Source organism: Xyrauchen texanus, chromosome 18 (genome assembly GCF_025860055.1).
Source record: "Xyrauchen texanus isolate HMW12.3.18 chromosome 18, RBS_HiC_50CHRs, whole genome shotgun sequence".
Classification (NCBI taxonomy): Eukaryota; Metazoa; Chordata; class Actinopteri; order Cypriniformes; family Catostomidae; genus Xyrauchen; species Xyrauchen texanus.
Genome location: NC_068293.1, coordinates 1,080,462 through 1,099,621, shown reverse-complemented (window position 1 = coordinate 1,099,621; position 19,160 = coordinate 1,080,462). Strand labels below are relative to the sequence as shown.

Below are 19,160 nucleotides of genomic sequence, written 5' to 3'. Positions count from 1 at the left end.
GGTGTTGGGTCTGTGCGAGCCACCTACTGACAGCTGTGTCCCCCCCACTTTTAATATGACTGCTATGTCCCTTGTTTTAAGGTCCACACAGAGTTTAAGAAATATCCAAACAAAATCAATACTTGCAGAAAGTAGCCTAATCACAAGGGACCCCGTACTTTCTCCTGTCTCTCCCTCTCTTTCAAGGTGAAGTCACCAGATGTTTTTGACATCTGGGTTTGCATGCTGCGTCATCATCGTTTGTTCCGTCAGAACGAGATTGTTCGTTCTCCTCGTGATGCTACGTTACGGACCTTCCCTCCGTCTGGCAGCGCAGAGTTACTGCAGACCAACCCCTCCAGCACACACCAAAACAAGGTCACAGCCACCCATTCCTGTCTCCTGTGTTCATTTGGTTCGTCTGTTTGGATGAGAATTCTTATTTTTGGTGAAATAACACTTTAATGAATACAAGGGAAAATAATAAAATAATAGCATAATAAAAATCATTATTTACCTTCATATATTTTACTTAAACTGTTTGTCGTGAATGAACAAGGTGTGTATTGAATAATACATGTTACTAAATGATTACTGTGGTATGCAGTCAATTTTATTATTATTACGTAATAATGAGTTGTCATTATTATTTTGAGGATTAGATTTGTTTTATTCAGTATAAAAGTAATATGTTTCTGTCCTGTGTACTTCACCTTTTATTATGACACTGAAAATGCAGTGTGTTTACTAGTTTACAACGTTCAGCGTCTGGTGAAACACTGTCATTTCTTCCTTTCTTTTATACTGTGCCTCATTTGTACATGTGTAGAATAACCTCTAGCGTCTACTTTTTGGAATTGCAAGAATGGTTAAACCTTCTTTACTTTTCTTTCACAATGCACGTGAACTGCTCTAAAGTGCTAAAAACACGAGCCCACGAGCCCCGTGTACACAACAGCACTTCTCACTTCTCACACAGACTGTTTATTTTGGTTTTGTTTTTATTGCTTAATTTTATATTGTCAGCAAAATCATCGTGATTATATTGTGATTATTCGCTATATTGCCCAGCTCTACCCTCATGTCCTTCCAAACTTGTATGACCTTGTGTCTGTGGAACACAAAAGTAGAAAATTTGAATAATGTTCGCACTACTCTCTTTCATACAATGAAAGTGAACTGGGACTGTGGCTGTCGATTTTCAAAAATGATATAATGCATGTAAAAGTAATCCATACATCCATATTTGAAGTATCATGTAGCAATACGATACATTTGTGTGACGAGCAGACCGAAATATTTACAGAAAGTTGATATTCTCTGAAAATGATCCCCATCTTCCTGTCTCAAATCTCATTCACTCTTCACACATTGTTGCCTCAAGGTTCGATGTTTTAGTTTGGATGTTAAACATCGTTGGTTCTCATTTCTTTCATTACCGATTGCGATTTGCCAGATTTGAATATGCACAAGCATAAATGAGATTTCAGAGGTTAGATTTGAACACATAGTCTTATTTTAACCGCTAATAGTTCTAATGATACATAATTAATATTGCCATTTATATTAATTTATTTTCTGTTATAGCATAATTTCATGTACAGGTCCTTTGAAACAGCGCCTGTTGTGAAAAGTGATATACAAATAAATTTGACTTGACTTGAGAGCAATTTTGTAATTTTTCAACAATTTCTTTAAAAAAAAAAAAACAATCTTCAAATTCCAGAAACTGTTCTGGTTTATATGAACCACTTTGTGGTGAGACATGAGTGACAGTTTCCATGTGAATGCTTTTTAGGAATATTTCAGCCAAAGGAATAGCTCACTCTTTATAATTTATGTAACAGTATAGTAACGGTAAACACACACAGTTTTTACAAGACACAATGGACCTTCAGTACACAGAGCAGAAGAGAAAAAACATCGGCTTACCATTTATCAAGCGCCAAAACAGTGTAGCAGTTTTATTTTTTCATTACTTCAAAACCCAAACTCAAACCCGACCTGAATTTCCTGAGAAATAGGCCATTGCATTAAGATCTGAGAACCATGTCTATTCTCAGTGCAAAGTCTAAACTCCTGCCTTTACTGCATCTGCAGTTTGGGGATTCCACCAATAGGTTGTAATAACTTTAATGTCCAAACTCTTAAAATGTTGTGGAACATCAATGTTTTTATTTACAGTTGTATTAATGATCTAAATTCAATCTGATCCGATTGAACATCGGAAAAGAGGCAGGTGAAAGAAGTCGGCGAGAGTACAATGTTTTGATTTAGTGAGGTAGTTGTTAGATTTTCATTTTGTTTGAAGAGTTATTTGAATTTAGAAATATTTTTGGTTTAAGTTTTTTGTGTTTCATTAAATGAATTTTATTTTTAAAGCAAAATCAACTGGTAGTAGAGAAGTGCGTGCAAAAATCCACTGCCTAACCTTGAAGGCCAACACAATCGCTGTTAATACTAGCCATGATTTGTGTGTCAGTATATCAATTTGATTAATAATACTTACATTCCCTATAATTTAACGGAGCCTACATTCAAAATCATTAAAGATATAAAAGGTATAAAAGAAGTTTTCTGTCATTAAAATATGCATGACATTTAACAAGGACACAGTTAATGCACAAAAGAGTCCATATTTCTATTCTTCTAATTCATTGCATTCAGCTCATTTACACTACCAACTTCTTATGAATGCTGCTTGAGGTAATGGAATAAATGATAGGATGATGACAGTGCAACAACAACAGATGAACCCCAAAATTAAATCGCACTTGACCAAGCCCATTACTGTTTGCATGCATGATTTCGCCAAACCCACTTGCACCTAGAATTAGTACATGCTCGCATGAAAATAACAAAACTTCATGGCTATATCCACTGACTTTGCACGTATGATGTATTAAATAGCATTCTTAAAAAAGGGCCCTTATTGTCAAACTCTTTCGCTCTTATCACTCAAGTGCAAATTATAACAGTACTACTTTGCACACCAATGATACATCCATGCTGACCCCAATCTGCACTTTTATAGAGTTTCATTTAAAAACAATAAAGGTCAGTGGACAGTTTCCATTCAGATGGGTAATTAAATATTTGTGTATGTATGTATGTGTGTTCATTCAGCAGGTTAAATCCAGTTGTCTGCCCTGGCAGCTTCCTCCATCCTGCAGTAATGGCCAGAGTAAAGTGGCGGCCTGGTTGAAGGAGTCAGAGGAGATGGATAAATGTGCAGAAGGTAATGCGCAATTGCATTTAGTAATGATTGCTATTTTATTGTATGAATGAATCTCACAAAATCAGTCCAGGGGCCAGTTGCATATAGCCATTAACTTATGACTTCGTCTAACAATTAGTCTGACTAGCTAAAAGACGCCATATAAAGCTGGTTACATAAAACAAACTCACAGTTGTCTTTAGTAAGACTACTAATTACAATTGGATTATGGGAAATGTAAGACATCTGAACAGCTTCAATAATTGGCCAAATGTGGATGCTCAATTCAAATTTGACAGTTATTTTCCATGGCAATATAGAATGTCAATGAAAGTTAGCCTAGGGGACAGCTGCCTTACATTTTAGTCTTAAATTTTGCAACTGACCAAACTTTTAGACGACGAAGTAGTAAGACTAGTTTAAAAAAGTTTTATGCAACCTGCCCCAGGTCATATTTCCCAAGTTTTATATATTTTTATATATACACAGTTGAAGTCAGAAGTTCACATACTCTTATTTTGAAGTCATTAAATCTATAATTTTTTTGTAATATTAGCAAACGTCTAGGTTACGGATGTAACCTCCATTCCCTGATGGAGGGAACGAGACGTTGTGTCGAAGAAGCGATAATAGGGGTCTCTCTTGAGCGCTGAATATACCTCTGATCTATGAAAAAAGGCCAATGAGAAGTTGGTAGACAGAATTTGCATGTCCCGCCCCCGGACATACGGGTATAAAGGCGGGGAAATGCGTCTGTTTCATTCAGGATTTTTCTGAGGAGCCAGAAATGGTCCGGCCACAACAGTGGCTCAACTCAGCGACGTGGCCGGGAGGACACAATGTCTCGTTCCCGAAGGTTACATCCGTAACCTAGACATTCCCCGTCTGTTGCTCACTTCGATGTTGTGTCGAAGAAGCGACACTAGGGGTCGAATTATAATCACGGCATGCGCTGAGCCATGTACGTGTACTGCTGAGACAGGAGCGGGCAGGTACTTGACGTGCCAAAACGACCAGCTGTATCAGACTGCACTTACCCTTCCTCAATGCCCCATAAAGTTTTCAGAAACCCTTATAGTTACCCTAAACAGGGGAACAAGGCGACGCTTGCCAACATGGGAATGGGCCGAGCCTAGCCGGGCCTCTTTTCTCTCTATGTGTCTCGCATAGAGCAAAACGGCTGGGGCCCTTACACGCATCGTGGGAAGGGGGTCTTACCCAGTTTCCTATTCTTTCAGGGGGAAAAGACCCTGCGGAGATCACACCCGCCCAGAGAGGGTGAGGTAAAAGTGGCGAAATACACCACATGGGCTTTTAGGTGACATGTGGTAAGTGGCGCGGTGGTAGATCCCGCCTCTTTGGGAGTGGATTGGGTCGGTGAATTCCTCCGCCGAATTGCGTACCCACAGGGCTAGGGAGGAGTCATCCAGGGAGCCGAGTGAGTGGGCTCTCCTGGGAGAAAAAGCACACTCTATTACCTCAGCCAAGGGAAAAGGAGCTAGGTGCAAGCGATTCACCCGGTCAATCCGTCAGCGTGTTACCAAGTTCTACCGGCTTGGACCTTTGAAAACATGGGACGAGACTGACTCTACCCTGAGATTGTAGAATCTCGCAACCTGCTGCTCTGCATATGTCTGCCAGGGAGATGCCTCTGGCCAGTGCCCATGAGGACGCAACACTCCTTGTTGAGTGTGCTCGGATCCGCAAGGGGGGGGGGGGGCACGGCCTGGGTGCGATAGGCCAATGAATCACCCAATGGGAGAGCCTCTGTTTGGAGACAGCGTTCCCATTCCGCTGTCCACCCAAGTAGACAAAGAGCTGCTCAGAGCGTCTAAAGCTCTGTGTGCGGTCCAAGTATGCTGCAACGAAGGGGCTGGGTCTGCCTCCTCCCGGGGCAGCGCTTGCAGGTTCACTACCTGGTCCCTGAAGGGCGTGGTAACAACCTTGGGCACGTAGCCCGGCCGCAGAGGTCTGTCCAGGGTTTGAATGTTTGGCGGAAGGCGGGGGTGACCATCACACGGTGCGTTCCGTGGCGCCATGCTCGTCTCGGGACTCAAGTCTGTAGCCAGTGCTGAAGCGGTCTCATATGCATAAACCCCAGCGGCGCGACCGCCGCGGAGAATGCCATGTACCCCAGGAGCTTTTGGAAAAGTTTTAAAGGGACCGTTGTGCCTGGCCTGAATGGTGGCGAGGCATTTCATCACTGTGTGCGCTCTCGCTGGTGAGGTGCTGACGTTGAGACTGAGTCTAACTCCATTGACCTGAAGCCCTAAACGGCTGAGGTGCCTGAGCACCTGGTCCCTGTGGGCGCATAGTAACTCTCCGGAGTTGGCCAGGATGAGCCAGTCGTCGAGGTAGTTGAGTATGCGAAAGCCGGCTTCTCGGAGCGGGGCAAGGGCTGCCTCTGCGACCTTGGTAAAGATGCGAGGGGACAGGGACATGCCGAAGGGGAGGATGCGCCTGGCCGTCGAGCGCGAACCGTAGAAAGGGTCGATGTCGAGGCAGTATTGAGACGTGAAAGTACGCGTCCTTCAGGTCTACCGCTGCAAACCAATCTAGATGCCGGACACAAGTTAAAATATGTTTTTGCATGAGCATTTTGAACGAGAGTTTGTGTTAGGCCCGGTTGAAAACTCGCAAGTCCAAGATCAGTTGTAAGCCTCTGCCTTTCTTGGGTACGATGAAGTAAGGGCTTTAGAGACCCTTCTTCATCTTGGTTGGAGGGACAGGCTCTATCGCGTCTCTGCTTAGCAAAAGGGTCTCGATTTCTGCACGCAGGGTAGTGAGAGCGGATGAGCGAAGGGCTTTGTGTCGAGCAGAGAGGGGTGCTCTCCTTGCAGTCGTCAGCTCATCATGCAACTCCGGGAAAAAAGGGACCGGGGGGGGGTGTGGCTGTGAGCGGCACGCAGACCCCAGGAACCAATCATCCAGCCGCGACGGCTGTGGGGAGGACGGAGTTCCAGTGCGGCCCGGGCAAGCATGTCTGACATCTGGGCATGCTGGCCCGAAGGTGACAGCCCAGACGAGTCATCCGTGTCAGATGCTGGACCGCTCTCGGATGCAGCGGCGAGCTCATCCAGCTCGGGGGCTCAAGAGGATAGGCAGGCTGGTTGTGAGGCGAGCCGCTGTTGCCTCGAGCCCGGACGGAAGTCAACGAGCGTGCCGGGGGCGTGAGGTTCGCGGGGACGTACCTGGTGAAACCAAGCCCGCTGCCATCCCCGGATTGCCTCCATCGCCAATCCCATGGGAAGAAGGAGCTCTACCGCATCCAGGAACGACACAGGGGTGGAAGGGTATCTTTATTAAGACGCGTCCTGAAAAGGACGTTCAACGCCACTGTGTATTGCTCTTTTAAGAGGAAAATACTCTTTTAGAGAAAATCACTCTTTTAAATTTGCGCTCTCAAAGCGCCCAGGGGCAAACAGCATTACCGCGAAGAGTAGGAGTAAGCCGCTGATGTGCGCCGTAGATCCAACAGCAGATTGACCAGAGGTAAGAGGAACAGGTGTGTCAATTAGCTAATTGGCTTATGATAGGAGGTGCACTGAATTGGAGGTGTACCTGTGGATGTATTTTTAAGGCTTACCTTCAAACTCAGTGCCGCTTTGCTTGACATCATGGGAAAATTAAAATAAAATCAGCCAAGACATCAGAAAACAATTATGGACCTCCACAAGGCTGGTTCATCCTTGAGAGCAATTTTCAAACGCCTGAATCTACCACATTCATCTGTACACACAATAGTACGCAAGTATAAACACCATGGGACCATGCAGCCATCATACCACTCATGAAGGAGACGCATTCTTTTTTCTAGAGAAGAACATATTTTGGTGCAAAAATTGCAAATCAATTCCAGAACAACAGCAAAGGACCTTGTGAAGATGCTGGAGGAAACAGGTAGATAAGTATCTATATCCACAGTAAAACGAGTCCCATATTGACATAAGCTGAAAGGCTACTCAGCAAGGAAGAAGCTCCAAAATCACCATAAAATGTCAGACTACAGTTTGCAAGTGCAGATGGGGACAAGATATTACTTTTGGGAGATATGTCCACTGGTTTAATAAAACGGAACAGTTTGGTCATAATGACCATCATAAAGCCCTGACTTCAATCCGATTGAAAATTGAGGCCTACAAACCTGACTCAGTTACACCAGTTCTGTCTGGAGTAATGCACTCCAGCAACTTGAGGAAGCTTGAGGAAGGCTACCCAAAATGTTTTACCCAAGTTAAACAATTTAAAGACAATGCTACCAAATACTAACAAAGTGTATGTAAACTTCTGATCCACTGGGAAAATGATGAAAGAAGCTGAAATAAATAATTCTCTCTACTATTATTCTTGCATTTCACATTCTTAAAATAAAGTACTGATCCTAATTGACCTAAGAATGTTTTCTATGATTAAATGTCAGGAATTGTGAAAAAGAAAATTAAGCCTATTTGAGTACCACCACAATTACAAAGGACAAAAAAACAAAAACTTAATATTTCTGAATTTTTGGGATGAAGTTATAAGCACTAAATATGTCGTAGGGGCACGGAGACCTGCCACTGCCACAGGCAGCTATCACTCGGCTATCACTTGACCTGCCCATTCACACAAGTCTGAATTTGGCTACTGTTAGAAATAAAAGTCTTCTAAACCATAGCAGTGCCTTTTCTCTCCGTCTTTTATTGAGTCATGAATGAATCAATACAAAGCATTGAATCCAACGTTGGGGAGCGAACAAAAATATGCAGCTCACTCTTCTCCTGTGTGGCATACAAAGATATACTGCAATAGTGAAGGGGAGTTCACAGCTCTAACCAATAAGAGCATACATTACCTCATATCGATATCACATATAACAATTCCATATGGCAAAAGTTCCTTGTGAGCCTTCGGACCTATATGGCAAACTCCTTGGTCTGTGAGAGCCTTTCGGACCTTTGCCATATACAGTAATACAAGGTACACACAACACAATGTATACACAGAGAAAGAGAGGAGGGGGCTCCTTACAACTCCATGTTAATATGAAACAGATGTTTGATACTGCACACACAGCATTTCTCTCTTGGACAGAGCTGAAATAGGAATACCATTTCTTACAGTGCCCCCTTTGATAATGACAGTTATAGTATAACATAATTATCACATTACATTATTCTCAGCATGTCCATTATTACAGAATAATACATGAAACATATTTCAATCAAACATTTCCTTCAAAGTCATTAGTATTTCATAGTTCTGTTTGCTAAGGAATATTGAGAGGATACAAAAGTATTCATAGAACGATAAATCAACATCCTAATGAATGGAATAATACAGCAAACAATAAATGAAAGGATTAACAGTATAATTCCAATTGGTATTAAAGAAGATACAAGTAATTGTTTCCAACTTGTAATCCAATCTCCAAACCCATCTCTATCATCCACTTGTCTTCGCTGTAATTCATCAACAATTTTTGTCATATTATTTATACCCTCAGCTATGATATGACCATCTTCATCATTTTCTGGTATATATGTACAACATAACAGTCACTCTTTTGCATTGTAATTGTAGCAAACATGGGCCAAATAATAACATAAGTAGCATGCATACAGCAATCGATATAATGGAAGACATCCAGGGTGCGAACCACCCACACACATTGAAAAATGTCCCCATATTCCCTGATGTTATCAGCTAATTCCTTATTCAACTTATCCATTTCCTTTCATACCTTCATGAATTCACCATCATCATCATCATCAGTGTGACCCAGGATGTATGTATAGCATTTGTCACCAAATATTTTACATATTCCTCCTCCATCTTTAGCCAAGAATTAATCCAAACATTTAATACCTCTTGGCTGTCCAACACTGTCTAGATATACTTCATGGTTACTTGAGGCATCACATTCTATGTACCTTCGTTTCTGGGTGTTTACCCATACCTTCACGTACCCGTACCTTTATAACAAAAACATCTTCTTATAACATTACCATAAAACATAAACCATCATACATTATTTCTAGGAATTGGAATTACACATGTGACTCCTTGCTGTTGTGTTGATACTGAACGGGCATAGGCAAGCACGAACACCTACCATATGCAGAGTGTCAGTAGGAATGTTTTCATGTTGACTGTTCCGGGTCCCCCCTCAGGTCCTCCTAATTCAAAGATTCCGGTTGGGCACTGGCGCTGCGTGTTCAGCTCCTCCAATGCTTTCACCGTTCACCTTGAATCAGTAAGGCCCTCCTCTGGAGCAAGCTTCACGCGGCTTGCGTGGATCCACTGTGCTTGAAGGTCAGTTAGCACCCCCGTTCTGGTCACCGGCAGTACAGTAGTTGGGCCCACTTTGGTTCACCTAACTTCATTGGTTTCAGATACTTCAACAGAACCTGCTGATTCGGAACAAATGAGTAGAGCTTTCTGCAGGCAGAGGGAGAGAGAGAGAGACATCACCATTTATGCCATTTAATATTTTAATGAGGGAATCCACATAATCCGCGATGATCATCTCCGTGTCACCTGTGGAAAGATTGCCAGCGCGACCTCTGACCCAAGGGGTCGGGAAAGGTCTACCCATGAGAATTTCAAAGGGAGACATTTTTGTAGTGGCTGACGGAGACATTCTCATTTCAGTCAGTATGGCAGGCAACAAATCAACCCAATTTCTGCCCGTATCTAGACACGCTTTATTAAGACGTTCTTTTATCGTTTTGTTCAAACGTTCCACGTTTGACAAAGACTGAGGATGATACGGGATATGAAAATGCCAATTAATACTAAGTTCTTTAGCTAATAATTGTGTTACTTTAGAAGCAAATGGAGTTCCATTGTCGCTTGCTATAACAGTTGGAATACCGAAACGCGGTATAATTTCTTTGGCAAGAACCTTCACTACCGTCTTTGCTGCTTCTTTTCCACACGGAAAAGCCTCAGGCCACTTAGTAAATCGATCAATAATCACGAGCAAATACTTGTGATTTCCACATGGAGGCATGTGTGTAAAATCGATCTGTAAATATTGGAAAGGAAGTTCAGGATGCGGTAAAGCATCATGGCTGATTGCCTTGTGCCTGTTTGTTTGCGCACACACCAGGCAAGCATCCAATATCAACAAAGTATTTCTTCGAACATTTGCAATGCAGTATGATTGATTCAAATTTTGTATCACTTTCTCTTTTGACACGTGATACACCATGATAATGCCTACACAGCATTACAACAGTAGATGCTGGTAGCGCGATTCTACCTTGTTTATCTCTTAAGATACCAACTTGATCTGGTTTTACTTCATTGGCTGCCCAATGAGTCAAATCATCTTGAGTAGGATTCGCTTGTAAGATTTTAACATCCAAATCATTAATCAACGATGAATTCATCATCGGCACTTCATTGTTTTGTTCATTTACATGTGGACTACGTATTGCTTCTTTTGCTGCCCATTTCGCTACTTCATCCGCAAATCTGTTTCCTTTGGCCTCGTCAGAGTCACCTGTTTTATGACCAGCTACTTTAATTACAGCAAGCTTCGATGGTTGCTGTGCTGCACTAATCAGCTCGGCCACAATGTTATGATGCGAAATTGGTTTTCCTTCGGAGGTTTTGAAATTTCTTTCCTCCCACAATTTAGCAAAATCATGGACTACGCCATACGCATATTTGGAGTCAGTATAAATGTTGATACACTGACCTTTTGCCAATTGACAAGCTCTTGTTAAAGCAATCAGTTCTGTGACTTGTGCTGATTTATGTGGCAGTGAATACGCTTCAATTACTTTATCAGGCAATTCAACAATAGCATAACCACACAATGACATGTACTGTCGTTTGGCTTAAAGCAGGATCCATCAATATACCAATGCATTCCCTCCTCCAGGACAGACGTGGAAACGTCTGGCCTGCAAGCAGTCGAAAATTGGATCCTGTTCAGGCAGTCGTGATTGTCGCTCTCAAATTCACCTTGTGTCAGCAACCTATGCAAATGTACAGTAGGGCCATGAATAACAGAAGTTACTTTCAACGTTACATTAGCAGTAGCTAACAATATAGCCTCATAGCCGGAACGGCGTTGGGCAGTCATGTGTTGAGTCGAAATATTATGCATAATGGCTCCTACCTGATGAGAAACATGTACAATGAGAGGATGTGACAAAACAACCTTTTCAGCATCCTGTATCATGATTGCTGTGGCAGCCACTGCACGCAAACAGGCCGGAAGTCCCCGAGCCACTGAATCAAGGGTCTTGGATAAATAAGCTATTGGACGGAAAGTGCCCCCATGCTCTTGGGCCAGGATTGCTGCGGCTGTGCCACCACTTTCGTACACATATAGATGAAAGTCTTGTGTGTAACAGGGTAGGTAAGGGCAGGCGGCCTTAAGAGTGATGATTGCAAATGTTTGAATGCTTGATTCATCTCACTTGTCCATGTAATATCTTCTTTGTCACACAGCGTAGCTTCTCGCAGGATTTTGTCATACATGGAGCAATTAGGCACCCACAGGCGGCAGTAATTGACCAGTCTCAGGAAGCTTTGCATTTGCTTCCGTGTGGATGGATGCTTAAATGTAGTGATGGCTTTGATCCTGTCCGCAGACAGACGAACTTGGCCTTGTGATAGTTCATGTCCAAGGTAATTGACTTTTCTCTGCACCCATTGAAGTTTGTCTTTAGATGTCTTGAAACCAGCCTCAGCTAGAACATTGCAAACAATCTTTGAGGCAGCACCACACATGTCCTCAGAGGCACCAGTGACCAGAATATCATCAGCATATTGGAGCAGGCAGGTGTCTGGAGGGAGTTTGACATTTTTCAGTGTATCATGTACTATAGTGGAGAAAACAGCCGGAGATTCTCTGAATCCTTGTGGGAGACGCGTCCAACTGTATTGACAATTCTGAAAACAAAATGCAAACAGTGGCTGAGTTTCACGATCAACAGGAATACTGAAAAATGCAGAGCTTAAATCAATAACAGAATAAAATTTATGTTCAGAAGGAATAGAATTAATTATAGCCTGAACTTCTGGTACAATAGGAGCAAGTGGTTTGATCAAATCATTAATTTTTCTCAGGTCTTGCGTTAAACGCCAAGTACCATTAGCTTTCTTAATTGGATTGATTGGTGTATTATAAGGTGAATGAGTTCGAACCAGAATGCCTTTTTCCAAAAATCGAGCAATGAGAGGTTTAATTCCCTCCTCTTTTTCCTTTGAATGCGGGTATTGTTTCTGAAACACAGGCCTAGTATTTATCAAATTCGCCCTGTAGGGCTGGATATCTATTAACCCTACGTCATCCTTGTGTTCCGCCCACAATTGAGGGTTGACTCCCGAAATTTCCGGTAGCAGCACAGTTGCAGACGAATCTTCAACAAGAGCACTTCCTATGTCGGTTGTAATAGAAAAAACTGAAGGAAACAGAAGTGTCAAAGAGTTAGAATCAAAATTCAATTTCATACCAAGTTTATGCATCAAGTCTCTACCTAACAGGCAGAATGGAGAATTCGGTATGATTGCAAAAGCATGCATCGTAAACAATGTCGGTACATCCTTAGAAGTAATTGGTAAGGCGGGCGTCAATTCGCATTTCACAGGAACATTATTAATCCCTACAGAACTAATTTTCTTTCCCGTGATGGAGCCTGAGTACACATCGGAAGATAACGAGGACACCGAAGCGCCGCTATCGATTAAAAATGTATGGTTTATGGTCCACATTTAATTCAAGGAATGGCAAAACATTTGATTTATTTGGATATTGCATCGAAAGTAGTGAAAACTCAGACTTTGCTCTCGCACCATCAGGCGCGGTTCCATTCAGTTGGATATCTCCATGAATCTGTTACGAGAAAACGAAGGAGTTTTTTTTTTTTTTTTTTTTCATTTCATAGCCATTAGAGTGCTTACGCATCTGGTTCCTATTAGGCTGCTGCTCAGCTCTTTGTCTGCAAGACTTTGCAACATGTCCGGAGCGGCCACAACAATAACATTTAACAGGCTTTGTTTTGTGAAGGAACGGACGTTTCTGAGCCGCAGCATCAACCTGTAACATTATCAGAGTTTTCCCTTTGGAGGAAGCAAAGGCTCCAGCAGAGGAAAGCTCACGTAAACGCTTGCAAAGGTCATCAATCAACATCGTTAAAAAATTATTCGTGGTGATACGAATCAATTGTGCAGTCTCATCATGCATGTTATTTAGAAACGTGTTCACAAACAACTGACAATTATCATCATCAAAGGGAACTGCCGATTCTTCAATCCATGCACGTTTAAATCTGTTAAAAAAAGCAACTGGACTCTCGCCAGCTTTTTGTTTTGCGTTCGCCGCATGTAAGATGTCTTGTTTAGCAGATGACAACTTCAGCAAAAATGCCGTTAATTGTTTGAAGAAAGGTTTAAGTTTACCCGAATTCGCCCAAACCCAATCAACATCATAGTCATCATGATCATCCAGCTAAATTTGATAGATATGGTTCCGTAAAAAAGGCTTGATTATTTCTTTCCATAAAATCTTTCGGAGATTCATTAAATAAAGGTGGATTTATTTTATTTCCCATTTTTTTGAAGCCACACAAAAATGTTCTCCTCTAAACAAAATAAACAAAATTCAGATAATCAAAAAGAAAACAAAGAAGAAAAATTCTGCAGTGTCAATTGTTAGTAAAGCATTTTAGTCAAGGAAGCAAAGAAACAAGAAAAATAGAGAAAGAGTGAAAAAGAGATAGAAAAAAAAATCAAAATAAACTGTGCATTGATTCACTCACAAACCCCAAAAAAAACAATCCTTCTTACAAAAGTAAGGATATCACACAACGAAGAAAATTGATCATGTTTCCTTACGTTCGTCCCGTAGTTTATCAAAAACTTACGAGGTACTCACATAACAAAAAAGAGGGAATTCATGTCTCTTTTTGTGTTCTTCCCGCATCTCATTAGAAACACGAGGAAAATCCTCCCGCATTTATCAAAAATACGAGGAGACCGTACACCACCCAACGACAAATAAACTTGATCATGTCCTTTATCGCTCTTCCCACATTAATTAAAACACGAGGAGCACCAATCCCTGGTGACCATACGGTCTTTCAATAACGCAATATGGCACTATCATAACATTATAATCATATACTTTAAAATGATTTCTCAGCAAACAGTAAGAATCAACCCCTCATTAAAAGGAAAATTAGATTCTTACCGTTTGGAGAATCCCGGTGACGAAGCCCCCAATTGTTAGAAATAAAAGTCTTCTAAACCATAGCAGTGCCTTTTCTCTCCGTCTTTTATTGAGTCGTGAATGAATCAATACAAAGCATTGAATCCAACGTTGGGGAGCAAACAAAAATATGCAGCTCACTCTTCTCCTGTGTGGCATACAAAGATATACTGCAATAGTGAAGGGGAGTTCACAGCTCTAACCAATAAGAGCATACATTACCTCATATCGATATCACATATAACAATTCCATATGGCAAAAGTTCCTTGTGAGCCTTCGGACCTATATGGCAAACTCCTTGGTCCGTGAGAGCCTTTCGGACCTTTGCCATATACAGTAATACAAGGTACACACAACACAATGTATACACAGAGAAAGAGAGGAGGGGGCTCCTTACAACTCCATGTTAATATGAAACAGATGTTTGATACTGCACACACAGCATTTCTCTCTTGGACAGAGCTGAAATAGAAATACCATTTCTTACAGCTACTTAACCTCTCACCAGTTATATCAAATGTTTTTGAATGTGAAAAAAATAAGTAGGAAGAGCAATGAAAATTCATTTTAAAATGTTCAAGCCTTACGCAATAGTCGCTTTATAGTGTGAACTGTTAAAACGGATATTTCTGAAAAGGATGAATTATTTGTTGTCATGTGACGCAGTCATGTGATCTATCCAACCTAAACAATCAACATGGCGGCCCATGTTTACTGATCGTGTGTGAGAGCTGCTTTTGACATTTACTGATCATGTGTGAGAGCTGCTTGTGACGTTTACAGATCGTGTGTGAGAGCTGCTTGTGACGTTTACAGATCTCTTGTGAGAGCTGCTTGTGATGTTTACAGATCGTGTGTGAGAGCTGCTTGTGACGTTTACTGATCATGTGTGAGAGATGCTTGTGACGTTTACTGATCATGTGTGAGAGCTGCTTGTGACGTTTACAGATCGTGTGTGAGAGCTGCTTGTGACGTTTACTGATCGTGTGTGAGCTGCTTGTGACGTTTACTGATCGTGTGTGAGAGCTGCTTGTGACGTTTACTGATCGCGTGTGAGAGCTGCTTGTGACGTTTACTGATAGTGTGTGAGAGCTGCTTGTGACGTTTACTGATAGTGTGTGAGAGCTGCTTGTGACGTTTACTGATCGCGTGTGAGAGCTGCTTGTGACGTTTACTGATCACGTGTGAGAGCTGCTTGTGACGTTTACAGATCGTGTGTGAGAGCTGCTTGTGACGTTTACTGATCGTGTGTGAGCTGCTTGTGACGTTTACTGATCGTGTGTGAGAGCTGCTTGTGACGTTTACTGATCGCGTGTGAGAGCTGCTTGTGACGTTTACTGATAGTGTGTGAGAGCTGCTTGTGACGTTTACTGATCGTGTGGGAGAGCTGCTTGTGACGTTTACTGATAGTGTGTGAGAGCTGCTTGTGATGTTTACAGATCGCATGTGAGAGCTGCTTGTGACGTTTACAGATCTCTTGTGAGAGCTGCTTGTGAAGTTTACTGATCATGTGGGAGAGCTGCTTGTGATGTTTACAGATTGCGTGTGAGAGCTGCTTGTGACGTTTACAGATCTCTTGTGAGAGCTGCTTGTGATGTTTACAGATCGTGTGTGAGAGCTGCTTGTGAAGTTTACAGATCGCTTGTGAGAGCTGCTTGTGATGTTTACAGATCGCATGTGAGAGCTGCTTGTGATGTTTATAGATTGCGTGTGAGAGCTGCCTGTGATGTTTACAGATCGCTTGTGAGAGCTGCTTGTGACGTTTACTGATCGTGTGGGAGAGCTGCTTGTGATGTTTACAGATCGTGTGTGAGAGCTGCTTGTGAAGTTTACAGATCGCTTGTGAGAGCTGCTTGTGATGTTTACTGATCGTGTGTGAGAGCTGCTTGTGATGTTTACAGATCGCGTGTGAGAGCTGCCTGTGATGTTTACAGATCGCTTGTGAGAGCTGCTTGTGACGTTTACTGATCGCTTGTGAGAGCTGCTTGTGACTTTTACTGATCGTGTGGGAGAGCTGCTTGTGATGTTTACAGATCGTGTGTGAGAGCTGCTTGTGAAGTTTACAGATCGCTTGTGAGAGCTGCTTGTGATGTTTACAGATCGTGTGTGAGAGCTGCTTGTGATGTTTACAGATCGCTTGTGAGAGCTGCTTGTGATGTTTACTGATCGTGTGTGAGAGCTGATTGTGATGTTTACTGATCGTGTGTGAGAGCTGATTGTGATGTTTACTGATCGTGTGTGAGAGCTGATTGTGATGTTTACAGATCGCGTACATTTTTATTAATATAACCTACTATACAATTCTGTACAAAATTTGATATTTTTACTTGGTAATCTGTGACACCTTGTAACGATGTTGACAAACAGGCAGAGACGAAGGTGATGAAGTTGAGATGAACCCAAGTGCAGTTTTATTCTTCAAATGTGAAACCAGTATCCATAACTATAAATGTGAATGAAACAAGAAACCAAGCACCTAACTAGATGATACTATTACTAAGGCTAGACTAAGGCTAGACTAAGGCTAGACTAAGGCTAGACTAAGGCTAGACTAAGGCTAGACTAAGGCTAGACTAAGGCTAGACTAAGGCTAGACTAAGGCTAGACTAAACTTAAGCAAGACAATAAGGTTACATGAACAATACCTGACAACCAACAAAGGCAAACATGGGGGTATAAATACACAAGACATGGGTAACAAAGGCCAATGAACAAACAGAACTCTAAAACAAGATAACAAGACAATTAACTAAAACCAATGACAAACTAGAACTGAATCAAAGTAATCAAACAATGAACCAATGAAAACCAGACACATGAACATGGAGGAAAAAACAGGACATCACATGACTGGGGAACAGGAACTTTAACAAGAAATTTCAAAATAAAAGTACACAAACAAAAGTCAACTGAGAATACATCACACACCTCCATCTATTTTAAATTGTTCAATTATATTATTTCTAAATTGAATTTCTCTAAACCCAAAAAATATGCAGAGTTTTGTTCCGCTTTTTCCAATTATCGCTTCTGTTATCTAACAAAGACTCCTTCTGCATTATTCTTATATAATTTGTCCAATTCCCTTTGTAGGGTGATTAACTCGTTCGTCTTCATTTGGACATGATTTTAAGGAGAGGACAGTTAATCTTTAAATAATATTGTCCTCCTGAATACGTCTTTCTTTTGCCATTAAGCTTCCCTACTTTCGAAAGTACTTGGCTACCTCAAATTTCAGTTGCTCCCAATTACTGCAGATTTTCTTTTCTGAAAGTGCTTTATACCAATGACATAAAATAAGATTTTGAACCTTTGTTTTAATATGTTCATATTGCAGTAGTGAACTATTAAGTTTCCAATATGAACTTCCCATAGCATGTGGAGCAGTGCTGAGGTTAATGGAAATAAGAACAGACTTATGGTCACTGAGTGGTGAAGGAATCATATTAACAGAGACGTCTGAGGATTGTATACTCACAGATACTAACCAATAATTTATACGAGATTATCTGTTACCAGACTTGTTGCTCCAAGTATACAGCAATGAATCAGGAAACTTAGACCTCCATATATCAACCAAATAAAATGTTTAAGGTTTGAATATTTTATATAAGATGGTCTTGATGTTAAACAATCGAGAAAGCCGTCCATAGCAGTATTAAAATCACCCTCTATGATAAGAGAGAAATATGGGAATTGCAACAGTCTCTGAAGGATATGTTCTTCTAAAGTTTCAAATAAATTATAGTTTTCACTTTTAGAATTATATCCATAAACATTAGCAATGAATAATATAATACCATGAACTTTGAGAATTTGGCACAAAAGATGTCCTGATCCGTCATGTTCTGTATGCAGAATCTCCCCAGTGAATCTGTTCTTTAGAGAGACAACACCGGCGCAGCGCTCAGATCCATGTGCACACCAGATGTCATTACCCCATTGTGTCCTCCAAAAACACACATCATCAGGAATCGAATGAACTTCTTTGAAAAATGCAGAAATCAGTGCTATGTTGTTTCAAGTGTCAAGTGGTTTTTATTGTCGTTTCAACCATATACAGTTAGTACAGTACACAGCAAAACGAGACAACGTTCCTCCAGGACCATGGTGCTACATAAAAACAACAAAGGACCAACATAGGACCACATGAGACTACACAACGAAATAAAATACCTATATAAACTACCTATATAAAGTGCACGTGCAAAAACGTGCAAACAGTACGGGACAGTACAACAAATTACTGACAATGAACAGGACAATAGACAGTGCAGCGCCGACCAGTACTCAGTAGTGCAAAAGATGACAGTTTCTAAAAATGTAAACATAACATACTATGAGATAATGTTCTATGCACATAGCAGTTATTGAGGTAGCAGACAGTTATAAAGTGACAGTTATTAAAGTGCAACTCAGGACACGTGTGTGTCAAACCAGTCTCTGAGTATTGAGAAGTCTGATGGCTTGGGGGAAGAAGCTGTTACACAGTCTGGCCGTGAGGGCCCGAATGCTTCGGTACCTCTTGCCAGGCGGGAGGAGGGTAAAGAGTTTGTGTGAGGGGTGTGTGGGGTCAGTCCACAATGCTGGTTGCTTTGCGGATACAGTGTTTTTTGTAAATGTCTTTGATGGAGGGAAGAGAGACCCCAATGATCTTCTCAGCTGTCCTCACTATCCTCTGCAGGGCTTTGCGGTCCGAAGCGGTGCAAGTCCCAAACCAGGCAGTGATGCAGCTGCTCAGGATGCTCTCAATA

General features: G+C 41.6%; 1 protein-coding gene across 3 annotated transcripts in view; it reads left to right on the top strand.

The window, feature by feature from the left end:
- osbpl6 (oxysterol binding protein-like 6) overlaps window positions 1-19,160 on the top strand; it is a 222,849-nt gene that overhangs the window by 91,852 nt on the left and 111,837 nt on the right. For 2 of the 3 annotated variants that reach the window (XM_052148734.1, XM_052148736.1), the window contains 2 exons: window positions 187-357; window positions 3,106-3,217. In XM_052148734.1, coding sequence (XP_052004694.1) covers window positions 187-357; window positions 3,106-3,217 — 283 coding nt within the window. The remainder of the gene's footprint in view (window positions 1-186; window positions 358-3,105; window positions 3,218-19,160) is intronic. The other variant, XM_052148735.1, reaches the window with a different exon arrangement.